The sequence below is a fragment of the Hemicordylus capensis genome, chromosome 4, assembly GCF_027244095.1.
Source record: "Hemicordylus capensis ecotype Gifberg chromosome 4, rHemCap1.1.pri, whole genome shotgun sequence".
Classification (NCBI taxonomy): domain Eukaryota; kingdom Metazoa; phylum Chordata; class Lepidosauria; order Squamata; family Cordylidae; genus Hemicordylus; species Hemicordylus capensis.
This window is the reverse complement of record NC_069660.1, coordinates 73926354-73947784: the sequence shown is the minus strand read 5'-3', so window position 1 is coordinate 73947784 and position 21431 is coordinate 73926354. Positions and strand designations below refer to the sequence as shown.

The 21431-nt window shown below is 42.4% G+C and overlaps 1 protein-coding gene across 2 annotated transcripts in view; it reads right to left on the bottom strand.

The window, feature by feature from the left end:
* ILRUN (inflammation and lipid regulator with UBA-like and NBR1-like domains) overlaps positions 1 to 21431 on the bottom strand; it is a 66050-nt gene that overhangs the window by 31281 nt on the left and 13338 nt on the right. For both annotated transcript variants that reach the window (XM_053244019.1, XM_053244020.1), the window contains exon 2: positions 2684 to 2838. In XM_053244019.1, the coding sequence (XP_053099994.1) occupies positions 2684 to 2838 (155 nt within the window). The remainder of the gene's footprint in view (positions 1 to 2683; positions 2839 to 21431) is intronic.

Below are 21431 nucleotides of genomic sequence, written 5' to 3'. Positions count from 1 at the left end.
TGGCTGGCTCAGAGCATTTTTCCCTGCCTTGCTCTTAGTGAGGCAGGGTGGGGGACTCAGCCAGCCAGCCAGCCAGCATTTGAAACGCTTGTTGGGAAGGATCAGTGGTGGCCAGTCCCTCTGCATCAACATTGGAAGCAGCACGCATTGCATGTGATGGGACGGGGCCATTCCGGCCCATTGCAAAATATCCCCCGCCCCTGCCAGTCAGCGATTCAATGAACCACTGACTGGGGTGGGGAAACTTTGGAATGGGCCTGAATGGCCCTGTCCCAGACCACGTCCTCTGCATCTAACATGGACTCACTATACATGGCCTGGGTATATGCTAACATGTACGTGGAAACCACAGAAGAAGGGGGCCACCGGCTAGCTACCTACACGACCATCCATGAATGTGTAAGTACGAAAGTGTCTAAATAGAGCATTTTTAAAAGTGGTTTTTGTTTTTAAATCTACTATATCAAATCCAAAAGCAAGACTTTTAATGTATTCTGTGATATCATACTATGTATTGTTCTGCCTTTATTAAAATTTATTTGGGGGGGGAATCCAAAACAAGACAACAGGTGAACTAAAGACATTCTTTTGTTGTTGTTGTTATTTGTACTGAAGATGTATGTGTAATCAAAGTAGTGATACACTGGTCACCCATCCAGATGACATCCTCGCATTGCAATATCTGTTAGAGTTATTTCCGTTGCATCACATCTCATTTCCCTCTTATAATTACATCCCAGTAGATTAGTTGTAAGGGTTCTTCATCTTGCCTCGTTTCATCACTTCTCAAAGTTTCATCATAGCCTTATCTCCAGAGTTTAAAATGCACACACATACATAACACTGGCTATTTCAAATTCATAGTGTTCTAAGATCACCTTGCCACTGCTTTCACAGCTTCTCCCTTGAATAAAATGCTTGTAAAGGAAATAAGAGAAACAGAACAAAACAGTACCCAACTCTACTTTTTAAATTTTACCCTCTTCATTCTGAAAGACAGAAGAGAGTTTGTTTAAACATGAATGAGAACATTTCCTATGCATCTGTCAAACAAACAGTTCCTGCAAACTGCTTCTATTCCAGCTGAATAGTATCAACGATGCCAGTTTCTAGAGTCCATCTGAACTCTATAACAGCAGTTTAAATTTGTTATGCTGTTTCCTTGGAATAAGATTTAATAAGGTTAACAGCTAAATGAGAGATACATAAAGACAGGAGGTACTTCTGAAAGCTTAACACAACTGAAGTTTGACAAAAGTTTTATTAACTTTCAAGTTTGAAGTTGTATTCTAAAACATGTAACAAAAATGCAAAACATATGCAAACATACACCAGATTTTCAGCATGTGGTATATAAACAACAACTTGGGGAAACGCGCATCCAGACATATGCTAGAGTTACCAGACTACTTAGATTGCCTGGTACATGTTTACATAGACAATCAAAACAGAAAAAGAAAACATTAGGAAGGGTTAGAGGACAATTACAGTTAATAACAAAGCATGTGGTTGGGTGAATGCCCAGACAATCAGAAATTAACTAACTATAACCCATTGCCGCAAACCCCAAAGGAGGGTTTTATCCTCAAAGAGGATAAAAAATGGCAAGTAGTGGAGCTTCTGAAAATCAGGAATCCATCAAAGAGGTTGAGGCCAATTTACTTTCTTGAATAGCCTTTCACTTTGGGAAGTCTCAGCAGCCTCAGCAGGGCAAAGCAAGGATTCTTTAACACACACAGATTAGCTGATTTGGCTGAGACACTAGCAAAGAAGCCCACACATTTTTGCTGACTTTGGTAGCGAACCAAAACATCGAAGTCAGGCTCCTGGCACCATGGGCAGCGACACCACCCAAGCCTACCAGTTGCTATTTGCAACAGCCAATGACATCACTGGCTGACCATACCCAACAGCGGCTGCACCATGGTGGCCCCAAGTCCATTTGGTATAGCAGCCCTGGAGGACTCACTAAGACCTTCTCCTCTCTTGTGAGGAAAGACATCCTCACATGATGGGAATTCTGCCACCCACTGGACGTGCCCTCCCTGTTGGGCTATATTTAAACCATGCTTGGCCAATGAGGAAGTCAGCCAGCAAGAGGAGAAGAAGAATGAAACCAGTAAATCCATAGACAGCCATGGTAGTTTCCTAAGCAAGAAGACAGACAAGTAACCAGGTGCTGTCAATCTCCTAGGCAGAGAAAGGGTGTGGGTCTTGTCTACAATGTTACACTGAGCTTCAAAAGCACTCTAACCACCTGTGAAGCACAGTATGAAATGAGGGACAATACCTGCCCACACTGCAGCTCAGTTTAGAATTGAGGAGGAGAGAGAGTTAACTGTGCTTCAAAAGTACTCTGAGTATCTCTGAAGGTGCAACAGCATGGATGACCTCCTCTTTCCCAGCAACAAGTTGGTCAAACCCACCAGAGAGCACAGGAAGACATGTTCACCATGGCAAACACATTTGTGGAGCCCTGCACTATCACCTATTCCAAAAAGAGATTATCAACTGCTATGCAAAACGAGTATCTACTCAGTATTAACTACTTCCACATAAGCATCTTTGGGGGAAAATGAATAATCCAAGAGAATGCAATATTACTGGTAAGGACAATTTACTAATATGGTCAGTAAAGGTAACAAAAAGGCAGCAACTAAGGAGAGAGGTTTACACCATTCACCTGTGTTTTGTATCCTCCATGTTTTTGTAAACTGGGTATCAGGAGGAATGGACTCTCCTTCTCCTATGGTCACATCTTCAACAAACGACATAGAGGGCACATTGATGTTTGGACTCTCAAAATCATAGTAGGCTCCAATGGCTGCCTGTAAGTTCCTGGAAAAAGGGAAAAAGGCTCTTTTAATCCCAGAGCTGCAAAGAGATAACCTTTTAAGGTTATGACTACATGTTCCATTTAACACATTACTTCCTCAGATTTGTAGAAGACCAAGATTTCTGTTACTGGAATAAAATGGATAAAAAGGGCCATTTATGAGTGTCCTGCGTTAAAGTAAGTTAGGGTTGAAATTCTACAACTAACTGAGAAAACACAAACTGAAGATGGAAACAGTTGCTTTGCTTTATACATTCAGACTCAAGACAGAAACAAGTTAATTATGAATCAATCTATTGCAGGAAAAAAGTAGAAAGACAAGATACATTATATACTGCCAGAATTTGTGGATTAAATGGAGACGATTCAGCATGTTTAAAGAGAGAGAGAGAAGGGACTACAATTCATATAAGATATGGACTTGTGCATCAGGGAACTGATTATACAAACAACATTTAAATACAGAAATGAAAACAACAAACAGTGAACTGTTATAAACCATAAGCTCAGTTCAGCATCAACCACCACATATGATAGGAACTCAGTAAGGCGTAAGAGAGCCCTCACCCACCCCAACCCCACACAGTGTCTGCACACGGGCCAAACCATGACAGAGGAGACCTGTGCGCATTTTCTCAAATCCCCAACCTGCCTGCCCCCTCTAAGTAAGGGAATTTGAGTGCAGAACTTGTGAGCAGAGGTTCACCCAAGTAATTTTTGAAGCCTGGACATAAAGGCCTTTGGAGCCCCCACCCCCAAATTAAGCATTATCATGCCCAGCCAGTTGACCACACAACCCAGGAAAGACTAAAGAGAATTTGGGAACCCCCCAGGTGTTGTAGAGGTCCTGGTCTTTGGCCCAGAAGTCCAGCGGTAAAAGTGCCTCTGCTTGGGAGAAACAAAACTGATGGTGGGGAGAGCAGGATGGAAATATGGGGAGGCACACATACACCTCTCATTTCCTCTAACAGTCTCACATGATGATTTTCCACACATGCACATCTAATAAAGCTGGGCTGGAAATTGCTCTTATGTCTGGGAATTCTTCCTCACATTTGCACAAAAAAACCAACTTCACATATACGCCGATAGGCTCTGAGCTGTCAGTGACTGACCAGGAGAGGGATCTTGTGGCTGTGGTGTACAGCCCGTTGAAAGTGTTGACTCAGTGTGCGGATTAGGCCAAATCCATGCTTGGAATCATTATGAACTAAAACTGCTAATATTATAAGGCCATTATACAAGACCATTATACAATGTGGCCACATTTGGAGTACTGTGTGCAGTTCTGGTCACTGTATCTTAAGAAGGACATTGTAGACCTGCAGAAAGTGCAGAAGAGGACATCCAAGATGATCAGGGGCCTAGTGCACCTTCCTTATAAGGCAAGGCTACAACACCTGGGGCTTTTTAGTTTAGAAAAAAGATGGCTGCAGGGAGACATGATCAAGGTCTATAAAATCATGCATGGAGTGGATAAAGTGGATAGAGAAAAATTCTTCTCCCTCTCACAAAGCACTAGAACCAGGGGTCATCCCATGAAATTGATTGCCAGGAAATCTAGGACCAACAAATGGAGATATTTTTTCACCCAATGCAAAATCAACTTGTGGAACTCTCTGCCACAAGATGTAGTGACAGCCAACTACCTGGATGGCTTTAAGAGGGGTTTGGATAACTTCATGGAGGAGAGGTCTATCATAGGCTACTAGTCAGAGGGCTATAGGCCACCTCCAGCCTCAAAGGCAGGATGCTTCTGAGTACCAGTTGGAGGGGAGTAACAGCAGGAGGGAGGACATGCCCTCAACTCCTGCCTGTAGACTTCCAGTGTCATCTGGTCGGCCACTGTGTGAAACAGGATGCTGGACTAGATGGGCCTTGGGCCTGATCCAGCAGGTCTGTTCCTCTCTTCTGGATTTATTCCTATATATTTTCCATTTGGTGGTTTTGTTTTGTTTTTTAATATAATAGATGATGAGCAAAAGGAACACACTAGAACAACACAATGCTTAATTGATGCAGTTTGATTATTAAGTGATTATGGGCTCTTAGACTGGACACCCATCTGTCCGAGATGCTGTATCATTTACTGCATTGAACAAAGGGTTGAGCTACAAGACGGCCAAGCAAGAATCCACAAATTTAGGCTTGGTTAACTAGCCAGCCATTATTGGTAGTTCCCACCAATCCCCTCTCTTCCCTCAGATCCTTTTCTAGCGCACACACACACAAAGTGGGTCTTCTGTCATTTGCACTGGGATATGAAGCAACAGTAGGAACCAGTGTTCTCTCTAATTTTTTTTTCATCTGTGTGCGGAATGCATTTTTTTCTTGGTGGCAGTATCAAGACAGTGCGAGTGGGACCTTCCTGATTAAACCTGAGCGGGATCTAAAATTAACTGAATGGAGATAAAAAATGTATCACATACCACACACCTTAGAGGGAATACTGGTGGGAACCCTCTCCTACTGCTCAAAAATGATTTGTGCCGTTTCTTTGTTACTTAAAAATATCTGTGAAAATGTGACCTCTGGTGAAGGTATCTGTGTGGTGGTGCTTGCCTGAGGGCTAGAGGCACTTGGCACCACTGTTCCCTCTAAGGTGTACACACATGAGTGCGCTCACATATTGTTTGATGTCCACTCAGTTAATTTAGATCCTGCTCAGATTGAATTGAGAAGGTCCCACTCTGAATGCACATGCGCACACATTACCTTGATACTGCCACCCAGAACAAAACTGCTTCCGCACACAGATCAGCTTAAGTTTAACCCACTACAAAAGACCTTTCTGCACTTCATGGAAGCCCAGTGGTGGTCAGATAATCCTAGAACAAAAGGAGTTTTTTACTATTATGCAGGCTGAGAGATATTTTGCACAGGTAGAGGAAGGAGAAACAACAACAACAACCAGAGATAAATCATTTGTCACTATCAAGGCAAGTTGCACCAGAGAACCACAGAAACTTTGTAGTATACACAAAGTGAATTCAGCACAGAATAGGCTGGAAAAGCAACTAATACCAATGAAGGTAAGTCTCAAAGACTTTCGTTTCTCCTGCTCTGGGCTGGAAGACCAGAGAATGTGACTAACATCAACGTCTATGACTTAAAATAGACATTAGTCAACTATGTAGCTAATGTCAATGAAGTCTAGGGAATGTTGCAATGTTTATGGCTGTCATAGGTAACATGACATACTAACATGCACCTGCAGGTAGATGGCCAATGAACAAGGAAAGCCCATGCATATTCTGCAAAGCACATATGCTCAAGACTTTCCCACAGGAGTCTGTACACACAAGTATATGGCTTGAAAAATCTTTCCAACTTTTAGGCAGCAATACCTTGTTTTAGATACTTGGACAATCATACAGACTTTGCCTAGTCCAACACTACAAACATTGGGAATGTGTCAAGCAAGTGCTGCCCATATCAGCCAGCTAGTATGGTGATCATGACCACTGAGATATCACCCTTCAATTCTGACTAGAGGTGAACCATTCAACCCCTTGCTAACTTCCTCCACACTATTAAAAATGTTGATTTCTACATCTATAATGCATGATGTTCTGAAATGTGCATAAATATCAATAAAACTATGTTCATATGAAGATAATAGCCACACAATACATATTGGGGAACATATTTCAAAAAGGTCTCCAAAAAAGCCTCACACAGCTTGCAGTGCTTTTATTTTCCATCCTGTAAATATGCTTCAAAGGGAGAAAGGCTATTTGTGCATTGAGGCTCAATGCCAATTCTCTTCCTCTCCATGTGTCATATTTCATCACCCAGCTTTGCCACTTGGAATGGCTTCAGTATCTGTTCCAGTTAAAATCTAACTGATGGCAATGCAAGCTGAAAGCAGACTTGTTACCTCATTCTAATGTATTTTAAGCCTGGTTTTCTATACAGGGAAGCATGTATTCCTATTTTGTGCTAGAGACAAAATGATCACACTACTTTGTTTCAACCTTGAACTTTTTCTGTAGGAATCTGATAGCAAATTCTAGGGAGTTCACACACAAAAATAAATAGAAGCACTAGACTAGAATAAGATGGGTGGTTGGGGCGGGGGGAGAGCACACACCAGCAGAGTCAGAATGACAAAGCAAATGCCTGACTGAAGTTCAACTCAGCAAGAGCTCTTTGCCACAGATGTTTAAGGAGTTGCCTTAAATGAATAATGGAAACCTGGAGCACAAGATAGTATGCACTGACACATTTAAAGCAAGTATAGTAAAAGAACCAGCAACATATAAAACAGGTTTTTCTATGCTTTGCTTAACTTGAAAATGAAATATCAGCGTGAACACCCACTTGAAGACTGCACACTAGATCTGCAGATACACACTGGGGTTTTTTTTTGTCTTATCTATGAAACTCTAGAGCACCGAGTTCTAGAGGTGGCAAGAGCCTCTCTCCATTCCTATAAACAGAGATCCATTCAAACAGTAAAATGTGAACTATGAAGAGAGAGAAAATGGCAAGTGTGTCTATGAGAGAAGAAAAGGAAAGAGGTATGTGTGTGTGCGTGCGTGCATACACACGCAGAGTGTCCCAACAACAGGATTATTAGTCAACAGGCGAACATCCAATGTTGTGCGTGCTAAAAAATGTTTTGCATGAACTACGGGGAGGGGGGTAATTGTTGCCCATCTCCTTATCCCTCTGGAGCTCACTGTGCCTCTCGAAAGTGAGCTCCTAAAGGTCCTACAACCATCAAGGGCATATTTTCAAGAGGCACAATGATCTGCAGAGGGAAATGGGATAAAATCGCCCTTCCACCACCATGTTTTTTGGTGCCAGCAATGTTAGTCTAGATGTCACCCAGTGTGTATAATCAACATACCGGAGAGGTGCTGAAAGTCACAGCCATACTTGGGTAGAAGAAAGATCAGAGATACCAGTCAGAAGTTAAAAAAAAAAACCCATACAATGGTATGAAGTATATCTGCAACCACACAGAGTGGGGGTTCAAGTGAAGAGGAGGAAACTATGTGTTAGCCATTTCATAGGATCCCTTCAGGAGCAGATGGCATATGCTTTTATGCATATAATTTAATTGGATCACAGAATCCAGATGTTTATGCACAACACTGACTATTCATCACAGATTCTTAGACCAAAATCTTTCCAAATATACTCCTTTTAGAAGATGTTCCTCACAACATTGTCAAAGGCATGGCACAAAATAGACAGATGATACACACACTAACTTCATATGTGCTTCTTTCTAAGCAGGATCTCCAGAATATGGCCTATGTAAATATCAGCAATGCTCACCTTCTCTCTGTCCTGAAACCACTGCTGCAAACTCCACCTATGCCTGCAATTCCAGTAAAGGGAGTCAAATATTGTATACTTGTTACAATCCTTAGTTTCCTGCTCTGCTAAAAACACCAGGATGAAACATGTGACTGCTGAAAGCATGGCAGGGTGGGGGGAGAAGATTTCTATGGTACTGCATAAACTGCACTATCTGCCTTGCAAAAAATGCCACCCACATGCTCAAAAGGACATGTACACAGTACAGCAGACACTTTCCCTCGAAGCAGTTTTCTGCCCACAATTTGGGTCACAAAGAAAAATATACTGCTGCTTACAGATATGCCTATGATGAACATTATGATGAATAATTGGAAGAAAGATAGGTTAATGTTTGAATATCAAAGCAAAAAATGCTTAACACAGACATGGGCACCTTTTGTATACATCTGTGTGTGCATGATAGTATAAGCTATCCAGATGTCCAAGTATCTCAAGGAGTTTTTATTTAAGAACAGATAGTTACTAGTCCTCACAACAACAGAGAAAAATCTGAAAGAGATGCAAAATTCATGACTCAACATATTCTATGTTGGAATTCCAAGAAGCATAGATAGACTTCACCTTCTCTTGAGACATTTGCTTATGTTACATCATTTTTAATCTGTGAAACTCTGGAACTATTTTACCTAAAGACATACTACATGAACTTTGGGGCAGGAAGAATGTTCACTTACTTTTTTGAACAGATTGTCACACTAGCTGCATATTATGATGATGAATAATTTATAAAGAGTTCAAAATGTGGGTACATAGCAAGAAGAATGAGAAAATGGTTCCCTGTTCCAAACTTCACTACAGCTTTTTGTATGTTGCCATCCTTCACTTTCACAAGGCAACTAGTCACCCATCTTGCATGTATCTTAACTCTCCGTATCCCGACAGATTCATACCTAGTCAATGCTTCAGTTAAAAGAGGGGTGCTTTCCCCCCCATCTTTATCATTTATAATTGAAAGAAAGAGGAAAAAAGGAGAAATTTCTTAAGTGGTGGGCTCTCCTTCACTAGAAATTTCAAGCATTTCTGTAAGAAATGCTTTGGTAGTTTCCTGCACTAAGCAGGGGTTGGACTAGAAGACTTCCAAGGACCTTTCCAACTGTAAAATCACATGTTTCTAACACAATTTTTACACTAGTATTCCTTTAGATTCACTGTCCATTGACTTTTCAGTAACCAAGAGATGAAGTTTCAATGCCCTACATTTGTTCTTGCCTCTCCCACAGTTAAATGGCATACTGAAACAAATTCAGAGCTTTATGTGGGAAAAAAATTTGTATTAGTATACTCATCAATAAGATGTATATACTCTCTCACACATATAACCATCTTAAGTGGCACAGAAGGGAAATGCTCGACTAACAAGTAGAAGGTTGCTGGTTCGAATCCCCACTGGTACTATATCAGGCAGCAGTGATATAGATGCTGAAAGGCATCATCTCATACTGCACACTCTTCCTAAGGATAATCATTTGAAAAACCATTAAATTACATCTTTGGAATTGTCAAGTTTGCATGATATTTCATTGGCAGCCACACACTGTTATCAATTTTAGGGGGGGGGCAGTTAGAAATGGACATTTTCCCACAAAAAATTGAATGGAATTTTCACATTTTCCAGAAAAATTTCAACATTAGGGGTGTGCACGGAACCGCAGAGCTGCGGTCCGGCACTGTGGGGTGGGTTCCTTTAAGGGCGGGGAGGGTTTACTTAGCCCCCCGCCACTTGCCCCCGTCCAGCGCGCGTATTTAATGTAATAATTGGGGCAGCAGGATACTTCCCTGCTGCCCCTTGTCCCTCTGCAATGCTGCCAGCTTTGACTCACAGTTTTGAAAATAAATTACTGCTGCCCAGTGCCAATAATAAAGTTGAAGAAGAAGCCGGCCTCCACTTCGGCGCCTCTCCGCCCAGCGGCTCCCCCAGGAGCCGCCGCCGCCTCCCAGCAGCCACTGAGAGCGGCTCTGCCATGGAGGACGCGCCGCGGCAACCCTCACTTCCGGCTACCATGTGACTTTCCCCCACATACAGAGTGGCTGCATTCTGCCACTCTGTATGCGGGGGAAGTCGCATGGAAGCCGGAAGTGATGCAACCCTCACTTCCGGCTTCCATGCGACTTCCCCCGCATACAGAGTGGCAGAATGCAGCCACTCTGTATGTGGGGGAAAGTCGCATGGTAGCCGGAAGTAAGGGTTGCCGCGGCGCCGCGGCGCGTCCTCCATGGCAGAGCTGCTCTCAGTGGCTGCTGGGAGGCGGTGGCGGCTCCTGGGGGAGCCGCCGGGCGGAGAGGCGCCGAAGTGGAGACCGGCTTCTTCTTCAACTTCATTATTGGCACTGGGCAGCAGTAATTTATTTTCAAAACTGTGAGTCAAAGCTGGTGGCATTGCAGAGGGACAAGGGGCAGCAGGGAAGTATCCTGCTGCCCCAATTATTACATTAAATACGCGCGCTGGACGGGGGCAAGTGGCGGGGGGGCAAGTAAACCCTCCCCGCCCTTAAAGGAACCCCCCCCACCCGGACCCGGACCAGCCAGATCTGAACCGGTCTGGAAAGTCCGGAGGCCTTTACAATGGCTTCCAGACCGGTTCGGACACAACCCTATTCAACATCTCTGCTCTCAGTAGACATCTACATGAAATTAGAGTCCAGTATGAGTTGGGCAAACCTTTTGGAATAACCATAGCATTACCTACTGCATGTGCAACTCAAACGAGAGAGAGAGCAGTCATGTAACCCCCTGCTAACTTGGCAAAGAGGCACCTTTTACCATGGTGATTCTCTTTATTTAGCAGGGGGAGATTAACTGGCCCTATCTACCCCCAGCATAGTACTTCCAGTGACTGTTGCTGGTCTCTATCTTATGTTTCTTTTAGATTGTGAGCCCTTTGGGGACAGGGATCCATCTTATTTATTTATTATTTCTCTGTGCAAACCACCCTGAGCCATTTTTGGAAGGGCAGTATAGAAATAAAATTATTATTATTATTATTATTTCTTGTTTACACAGTCAGACAGGTGTTATCGACTGGTTTATTTTATCCAGACATCGAGTCCTTCCCAAGGACCTGGGATGGTTGAATTTTATTGTCAGTTGTTATAGATATCGTCGCAGAATATAGGCTGTTCCCAGTAAAGCTGCTTTTTGTAATTGGCTGATGGTGATTTCTGTGGCCCCTATGGTGTTGAGGTGCTCTTCAAGGTCTTTTGGAACTGCACCCAGGGTGCCAATTACCACTGGGATTATTTTGGTCTTTTTCTGCCACAGCCTTTCAATTTCAATTTGTAGATCTTTGTATTTGGTGATTTTTCTTATTTCTTTTTCTTCTATTCTGCTATCCCCTGGTACTGCTATGTCGATTAATTTAACTTGTTTTTCTTTCTTCTCGACTACAGTGATATCTGGTGTATTGTGTGGCAGATGTTTGTCTGTTTGTAGTTGGAAGTCCCATAATATTTTTACATCTTCATTTTCTTCGACTTTTTCAATTTGATGGTCCCACCAATTTTTGGCTATAGGTAGCTTGTATTTTTTGCAGATGTTCCAGTGTATCATCCCTGCTACCTTGTCATGCCTTTGTTTGTAGTCAGTCTGTGCGATCTTTTTACAACAGCTGATTAGGTGGTCCACTGTTTCATCTGCTTCTTTACAAAGGTGGCACTTGCTGTTTGTTGTTGACTTTTCTACTTTTGCTTTTATTGCATTTGTTCTTAGTGCCTGTTCTTGTGCAGCTAGTATTAAACCCTCTGTTTCTTTCTTCAAGTTGCCATTCTTAAGCCATTGCCAGGTCTTGGTGATGTCTGATTTTCCACTTATATTGTGCAAATATTGACCATGCAAGGGCTTATTTCTCCATTTTTCTGCTCGGTTCTTGACTTGTTGTTTCTTGTAGGCCTGCTTTCTTTCATTGGTGCTGAATAGTTTCACATTATTGACCATTTGAAGTGCATCTTCTTCACTGTCCTTGATATATTCTTCAAGCCTCTTTTCTCCTCCTCTGTTTGATGGACTTGCAGCATTCCTCTTCCACCTGAGTTGCGAGGGAGGTAGAGCCTATCGACATCACTGCGGGGGTGCAGAGCATGATTGATGGTCATGATTTTCCTGGTCTTACGATCTAGCGTCTCCAGCTCTGCCTGGGTCCAGTCTATTATTCCTGCAGTGTATCTGATAACAGGTATAGCCCAGGTGTTTATGGCTTGTATGGTGTTCCCACCATTGAGTTTGGACTTGAGGATTTTTCTAACTCTCCTGATGTATTCACTTCCTATTTTTCTTTTAACTTCAGTGTGTGCGATGTTATCAGCCTGGAGAATGCCCAAGTATTTGTAAGGTTCTTTCTCTTCCAGGTTCTTGATCTTGCTTCCATTGGGCAGTTCTATTCCTTCTGTTTTTGTTATTTTTCCTCTGTTCGTTATTAATGCAGCACACTTGTCTAGTCCAAACTCCATTGCTATATCGCTACTAAATATACGGACAGTGTTTAGCAGTGATTCGATTTCTGACTGGGACTTTCCATACAACTTCAGATCGTCCATGTACAGCAGATGGTTGATTTGACTTGATGTTTTAGATGTTTGGTATCCGAGGCCTGTTTTGTTTAGTATTTGCGAAAGTGGGTGTCATGGCAATTACAAACAATAGAGGGGATAGTGAGTCCCCTTGGAAAATGCCTCTTCTAATGCTAACCTGTCCAAGTGTCACACCATTGATTGTTAACTGTGTACTCCACATGCTCATTGCTTTTTTTATAAATATCTGAATGTTTTTGCTGACACCAGTTGTTTCTTAACATTTTAGTATCCATGTGTCAGGCAATGAATCAAAGGCTTGCTTTCTTCTCTTGCAATTTTCTAAAATCATTTTGTCAATCAGCAGCTGGTCTTTTGTGCCTTTGGTGTTTGGGCAATTTCCTTTCTGTTCAACTGGAAGCTGTTTGTTAGTTAATAAGTGTTGCATCACTTCATCTGCTATTATTCCAGTTAATAATTTGAATAATTTGGTTAATAATTTGGTTGGGAGGCAGGTGATCGGTCTATAATTACTTGGAACTGCACCTTTTGCTGGGTCTTTCATGATGAGATGAGTTTTCCCAGTTGTTAGCCATTGTTCAATATCACCTCCTTGCAAAATGTGATTGAACTGTTTTGATAGTTGTTTATGAAGGCTTGTTAGGTGTTTAAGCCAAAAGCCATGCAGTTCATCGTCGCCTGGCGCAGTCCAATTTTTAATTTTCTTTACTCTTTCACTTATTAATTCTGGTGTTATTATTAGATCTTGCATTTGTTGGTTACATTTTTTGACCTCTTTCATCCAGCCTGCTTTTTTATGATAATCTATTGGATTGTCCCAGAATTCCCCCCAGAATTGCACTGTTTCTTCTTTATTTGGTGTTTCTAGGTTTCTTGCAGTTTCTCCTTCTATGCTTTGGTAGAAACGTCTCTGATTCGACTGGAATTGGAGATTCTGCCTGTGTTGTGTGATTCTGGCTTCATACCTGCTAATCTTCTTTGACACTGCTGTTATTTGCTGCTTTATTATTTCCAGGACTTCTCTAATTCTCCTTGAATCTAGGTGGTATTTTTGAATCACATACTGTTTGGTGTTTTCATTCTTCAGCTTCTTGTCTTTCATATCTTTCAATTTACTAGCATCTGATCTGAGCCTGGAGATTTTATTTTCTAATCTAATCTTCCATTTAGGTGATGTACTGCTTTCTTTTTTGACAGGTCCACTGATCTTATATCCGATCTCTTGTGTTGTTATTGTTGCTGCACTGTACATTAGTTGGTTTGTTTCTTGCAAATTCTTGGTTGTTATCTCTGCAAGTGCAGCATTGACATCTTTTAATGCCTGAGCGAGTTGTTTTTTGGCAACTGTTTTTAGAGCTGGAAGTCGAACCCTGGTGGTTGTTTGGTTCATGCGCTCCGTTATTTTTTGCTTTAGTTCTTGTTGCTTTTCTGTTAAACGGCATTTGGGTTTTTGAGGTGAAGGCAAAGGGGTGGTTGCCTGGTTTTGATTTTGAAACAGTTCAGTAACAGTGGCATCCTGAACTTATTTGGGTCTTTTTCTGCCACAGCCTTTCAATTTCAATTTGTAGATCTTTGTATTTGGTGATTTTTTCTATTTCTTTTTCTTCTATTCTGCTATCCCCTGGTATTGCTATGTTGATTAATTTAACTTGTTTTTCTTTCTTCTCGACTACAGTTATATCTGGTGTATTGTGTGGCAGATGTTTGTCTGTTTGTAGTTGGAAGTCCCATAATATTTTTACATCTTCATTTTCTTTGACTTTTTCAATTTGATGGTCCCACCAATTTTTGGCTACAGGTAGCTTGTATTTTTTGCAGATGTTCCAGTGTATCATCCCTGCTACCTTGTCATGCCTTTGTTTGTAGTCAGTCTGTGCGATCTTTTTACAACAGCTGATTAGGTGGTCCACTGTTTCATCTGCTTCTTTACAAAGGCGGCACTTGCTGTTTGTGGTGGATTTTTCGACTTTTGCTCTTATTGCATTTGTTCTTAGTGCCTGTTCTTGCGCAGCCAGTATTAAACCCTCTGTTTCTTTCTTCAAGTTGCCATTCTTAAGCCATTGCCAGGTCTTGGTGATGTCTGATTTTCCACTTATACTGTGCAAATATTGACCATGCAGGGGCTTATTTTTCCAATAATAATAATAATAATAATAATAATAATAATAATATTTAAATCTAACCTCAGGAATACTTCTATCAAGTTACACTAGTGCTAAAAAAATAGTACAAGTGGACTTTCCTCCCTCTTGAAATTTAAACATTCACAAGGCAGTGACATCTGGCTTCTTCTAGTGTCAAATGCTAGCTGTTGTACTGGAATTACAACAGTATCCAAGTTTTGTACAGAGTATGATACAAGGCTGTTACTAGCAGTGGTACCTCCAAAGAAACTGAAGTTCTTTTGATTATGGAGACTCTTAGCAACAGCATTCACTTATCAGGACCCAAGATGTGATGGCCTCCCATGCCAAAAGGTAGAGAGACAGATGGGTACCTCACTGGCACTGGCCTGGAGAGTCACTGTTTCTGGGGGAAGTGGCAGGTTGTCTAGGTTTGTTGATTGGTATGCGCTTCATGGTGTATGAAGATCATTTTCTGTAGGGTTGAAACTTTCAAGTGTGGAAGGAGTGATCACCCTGATGATATTGGGTGGAGGACCTCTGAGTTGGCATGAGTGTCCATCTGGTTGGCCTCTGCTGTCCAGGTGTGGATGGCTGGTAGCTCATGGAGCAAGTGGTGTTGTGAAGGCGTTGGACCTTCTGTAGCTTCATCTGTCTTTTTGTCAAATAGGGCATTGCCACAGAAGGGGAGGTCCTCAATACGGAATCAAGCCTCATAGGCAAGGCCAGAACACAAACATGTGTGGTGACTGACTACTAATGGGGTGGCCATGACCGTTGCTGCACATTCTGCCGAATGTCTGGCGGAATACAGCTCCTGCTTTACTAATTGTGCTGCCTCTTTTAAAAAATGTTTTAGTCACATCTTTTTTATTTTGAGGTAGGTGATCTAAGCCGGGGGTTAGGTGTTCCCAGAGGAAATGATTGTAGCATGCGTTATATTGATAGTTGGCTAATTGAAGTGCAGAGCAGAGGTGGAATAGAGGTGTGTGCCAAAGGTGCCCAATTTCCTGCCCTCCCTATCTGGAGGAGCAGAGGTGGAGGTGGAGTGAGACCTTGTCTAAGATATGGAGGATACCACCACCAATGAATCTGGCGTGGAGTGAGCTGTAAGAAGTTTCCCACTTGGTCGTCTTCTGTATCAACTCTGTAGAAGGATTCCAAGCGCTTTGTAGGTTGAGGAAGCAAAGAGAGCTGTGCCCAGCAGGCTTTGGCAATATCCATGAGGGCTGCATTCAAAGCAAGAGAAATAGGAGCTCTTGTATCCACTTCTATCAGGCCAAATAATGGGTCTGGTTCCAGTTTACCTTGCTGAGTCAAGGGTATGACTAAGGAAGTGGCCATGCAGGATATGTATTCTGCATAGATCTTGTAGTCCTCCGAAGGTGAACCTGGCTTTCAGTTGGTTATGAGGTCAATGGGGGAAAGAAAATAAGGATACGGCCTCAGAAATGGAGGACTGGGCATCACCGTCCTTATCAGTCTCTTGACCTGAGGTGTCTATAGCACTTTGAGGGGTTTGAGTATCCAGCGTGTCTGGCTGTGATGGGTTCGGATCAGTGGCCTTTGGCTTGTTGAGTGTAACTAGGTTGTGGAGGGTCCCTGCTCTGGGTATTTGAAGGCATGGGTAGTTTTGTGGCTGTGGCTGTAGGCTTGGGCTTCGGTTGGTGCTGGGGTTGCAGAGGGACAGACTAGTGGTGGCACAGGTTGCTTAGGTAGGCGAGGAGAAACCAAGATGGTGCACTGTGGAGAGAAGGGGCCATTTCTGTATGTTTCACGATAGTCCCATTGGTCCAGCTGGGATCATGGGGGTTGGTAGGGCCATTCAGTACAGGTGTAGTGCCACTGAGAGGTATCATAATGGTTGAGGTCCCTAGGATATGAGGTCATGGTGTTTTAGGACCTAAGAGCTGGGCATTTGTCCCAGTTGGTGTAGTAAAGGCCAATATGGTTAAAGTCCTTGTGTGGCCTATGGTTAACAAAGGCTCATGAGGAGCTTGGGCAAGGGCACCTGAGAAAATATGTCTCAAATTGTGCCTCTAAGTCCTCTTCTTCGATTGGGAGGTCTCTCATAATCTAGGCCCTCCTGTGGGGTAGTTTCATGGTCTGATTGGCTTTCTGGATAGAAGTCCTCCTCCTGATCAATTGATTGACTTTTGGTATCAAGTGGGTCTTCAGTATTTAGACCCTGGTATTCAAGGGGACTAACAGTTGGCAATGAGTGCTGTTGAATGGGTGCTTCTTGGTGATGTAGGTCAGTGTCTTTTCTTGGGTTTGTGGAGGGCAGGAGGTTCTGAGGAGGGCACCAGGCAATTAGGAGGTGTGGAGTGCGGTCAAGGCATCTCTTTTTTCTTCTTTTTGTGCTTGGTGGATGCGGTGGAGGCGTTCGAGCCCAAGGACAGTGGGGCCGTGGATGGGGTGGCTACCATAGTGGAAGATGCGGACTTGGATAGCGTGGGAGCCGTAGGCTCTGAAGGCCTCGAAGAGGCGGACGCACTGGCTGAGCCAGCAGTGGCCGAGACAAGGGAGGGCCAGCCAGGATGGAAGCGGCCTGCAGGGTTTGGGCAGAAGCTGCATCCAAATATAGAACGGCTCACTCCCAGAGCCAACATCTTAGATGGGAGGCTCGGTTCTTTCAGGCCTGTTTGGTTAATTTGGCACAGTATGTGCTAGTTTTGACCTTGTGGGCCTCGCCAAGGCAAAAAAGGCAAAGGCTATGGTGGTTGGTAGATGGGAGTTTGACCCTACAGTGGGTACAGTGTTTGAAGGTGGTCTTGCTGTCCACAAGCGGCCAAATTAACAGAAAACCCCCGACCCCTTCACGGGGTGGAACATAGGAAGCTTCCATATACTGAGTCAGACCATTGGTCTATCTAGCTCAGTATTGTCTTCACAGACTGGCAGCGGCTTCTTCAAGGTTGCAGGCAGGAATCTCTCTCAGCCCTATGTTGAAAAAGGGGGGAAATGGGGGGAATGCAAAATAAATCAAAAGGCCAACTGTAAAGAGTGCACCAACAAAATAATAATGAGGCAAGAGTAAAACTAGATATTGGAGGTAAGAAGGAAAGGAGTAAACAAGTTTTGTGTTTTAAGCTGAGAGCAATTCACAATCCATGTGTGTCTATCGGCGGATGAAAAAAAGACTGAAGGAGGGAGGCTATGACGTAACTGGAAGGAGGAGGAGCTACTGTCTATTACGAAGGAAATTAGTTTAGAATAATTCTGACGAGGTCTCTGCGCAGGTGCAAAACCAATTCGTGTTACAATTCTGTGTAAAGCACAGAGACCACGTCAAAGAAGTCAAATTACTGCAGTGGAGAAAATGTTTGCTTCTCCTCTTTTAGTGCAGCTACACAGTCCTGTTTACTGCTGCTGAGGTGTGGGATAGAATAAAGGCTACCCAAGTTAACACCATCATAGTATTTATAATTACCACTAACTAAAAAAATGTTGCACATACTGTGCCAAAATATCCATTAGGCTATAGTTATTGAAAGTTAACATAATACCTTTTTTAAAAAAACCTATTTCTCTAGAGTAATTTCACTTGGTCAGACCAGAATGGGCAAGTTACTCAGCCAATTCCTGTGAAAGCTCTCAGACAAGACAATAATGGTGGTGGTGGGGAGACCCTGCCTGGGTATCTTTTTTAAAAACCCAAAATAAACACAGAGAACTCAAGACAAGTCATCTTCAGAAAGACTGCAACCACATTTTGTTGGTTCTATTGGTTGTTCCTGATTTTCTTTCAAATAATTGGTTTAAGTAAACTTCTCTGTTATTATGCAAGATACTTTATTATAATTGCCACATCAAATTCTATTTCAGTCCCTTCTATACTTTTGGCATCACCAAGGGTAAAAGTATTTCAGGCTTCTCCAAAGATAGTACCAGTTTTTAATGCTTACTTATATCCTCCCAATCACCATACTTGGTAAATGGCCAATCAGCCAGTTCTATCCCATAAACATGGTTAAGGCCTGCCTCTCAGCTTGCAAACTGAGAAGTAAACCTTAGTGGTGTCACTCTATACATGCTCTCTGTAGGCAGGACTAGGTTTGGGCAAGCTAAACCATGATGTGGGGTTGTGCACGTAACCAGATTTCCAGCTTTCAGCTACTTCTAGCAACAAAAAAATACAAATGACGCAGGAAAGGTTTGCATGTGTCATTTTCCCATTCTCTTGTAAACCGCTCAGAGAACCCCTGCTAACCTGGCAAAGAGGCACCTTTTTAACATGGTGATTCTCTTTGCTTAGCAGGGGGAGAGTAACTGGTCCTATCCACCCCCAGCACAGTACCTCCAGTGACTGTTGCTGGTGTCTAGCTTATGTTACTTTTTAGATTGTAAGCCCTTTGTGGACAGGGATCCATCTTATTTATTTATTATTTCTCTATGTAAGCCGCCCTGAGCCATTTTTGGAAGGGTGGTATAGAAATCAAATGAATGAATGACAACTTGCATTTTGGGTGGTATACAAACGTGTTAAATAAATAAATAATGAATGTAGTCTAAAGTCCTTAAAAATAGCAGTAAAGTTTACTGTGACATTATTATGGATCAAAAAATCCACTCATTTTACATATATCAATATAATTTAAAGAGAAGCAAATTTCAAATTGCCCACTAACTAGAACTTAATAAGCAAAAGACACAACACACACACCCCACCTACAGAGATAAACTTCTAGTTAGGCAGTTCAAAACCAGACAGGGAGCAGCTCCACTCTATTTAAGAACTGTAACATGCTCAGACATGTTCAAGCAAAACTTTTTAGAAAAAGCAAAATAATAAATTGGCTGGAATCAGCTCACTAATCTGAGAACATAAACTGAAGGTGCTACATACTTTTAGAAGTCAGCTGGCTTTCTATTATATAACATCTGGTGGAGAAGATAACGCAATGCATGTTCAGTACCAGTTCCGCATAGCATTTAGAGAATAGTACAACTTATCCCAGACAACCTGGCAGCAGAGTGTCTCTTAACTATAACTATCTAATTTGCAGTTAAAGTAACTTTGGTAGTTGTTTTGTGTTTGGTTTTTGCCTCAACTTCCAATATCAAAGAATAACTCTATCTGCTAGTAACATGAATATTGCTCCCTTATATTCTTGGCCACAAACCTCCCCCTACAAATTGGAGAGCTGGTCTTGTTGGAGAGCAGAACTGAAGTCTTGTGGTAGCAAGCATGACTTGTCCCCATAGTTAAGCAGGGTCTGCCCTGGTTGCATATTAATGGGAGACTTGATGTGTGATCATTGTAAGTTATTCCCCTTAGGAGATGGAGCTGGTCTTGGAAAAGCAAAAGGCTCCAAGTTCCCTCCTTGGCATCTCCAAGATAGGGTTGAGACTGACATAGATTCTTCCGTGCAACCTTGAAGAAACTGCTGCCAGTCTGCGTAGACAATACTGAGCTAGATGGACCTATGTTCTGACTCAGTATATGGCAGCTTCCTATGTTCCTAAACTGTAATTTCATATCTTTTGAGAAAAAGTGGAATTAAGTAATTCAAAAGGCCAAAGTAACACAATTTTTAAAATTACCTGAGTACAACCCTATTCTGTCATAGAAGGTGAGTACCACTGAGTACCAGTTGCGGGGGAGTAACAGCAGGAGAGAGGGCATGCCCTCAACTCCTGCCTGTGGCTTCCAGTGGCATCTGCTGGACCACTGTGCGAAACAGGATGCTGGACTAGATGGGCCTTGGGCCTGATCCAGCAGGGCTGTTCTGATGTTCTTAAGGTGTGAACAGGATAGGACTACAGTCACTGTGTTGCACTGGTGTAGCAAACAGAAAGCTAACTCGGGTGAGCAGAAGACAGTTTCCTCCAATCTTATGTACATAAAAATGTGCACGCTGCCTTTCTCCCATAAAACGAACCGAGTGGCTAACAAAATCATATTACACATTATATAAAACAATATCATATTAAAACAAAAGAGCAGCAAGCATATTTATGCTTGATATGCCAGCACTGCCCCTCACAGGAACTGTAATAGCATTGCCATGGGAAGGAACTCCTTCCCACATTGTTCAATAATCAAGGTTCAAGGTCATGTGGAAATAATCCATTGTACAGTTCATTTCTACCCAAGTATTGCTTCAATTCCAGGGAGGAACTGTACCAGAGTGGCAATGAGTTTTCAAACATGATCTTGAGGAGTTCTCATACATGATCTTGGACTTCTAACCTTACTGAGAAATGCAACCATGCTGCAGCAGCTCCTATACCACTAAAAAAGGCATAATAGAAATCAGTTAATTGGCACCTTGTTCACCTGCACAAGATACTACTTCTTGTACTGTGCACTATTATAGACTGTGAACAGAAACCCACAAATACACACCACTGACTAGACAAACTAGAGAATAAGATCATAACTAGAGAATGTATGGGATGCATGGCCTTATTAGTCCAGTAGCCAAGCATACATCCATTACACATGCTGCAAGAGGGCAACACTACTCAAGGCTCAAGTAGCATAAGCAAGAAGATACACCCACTTAACACACCTACAGAAGTGTGAGTCTTAAGAGTACACCAGGGAAAGACAGAAAATTACTTTTAATTCAAAGGAAGCAATTTGGACAAATTACAAACACCTAGCTC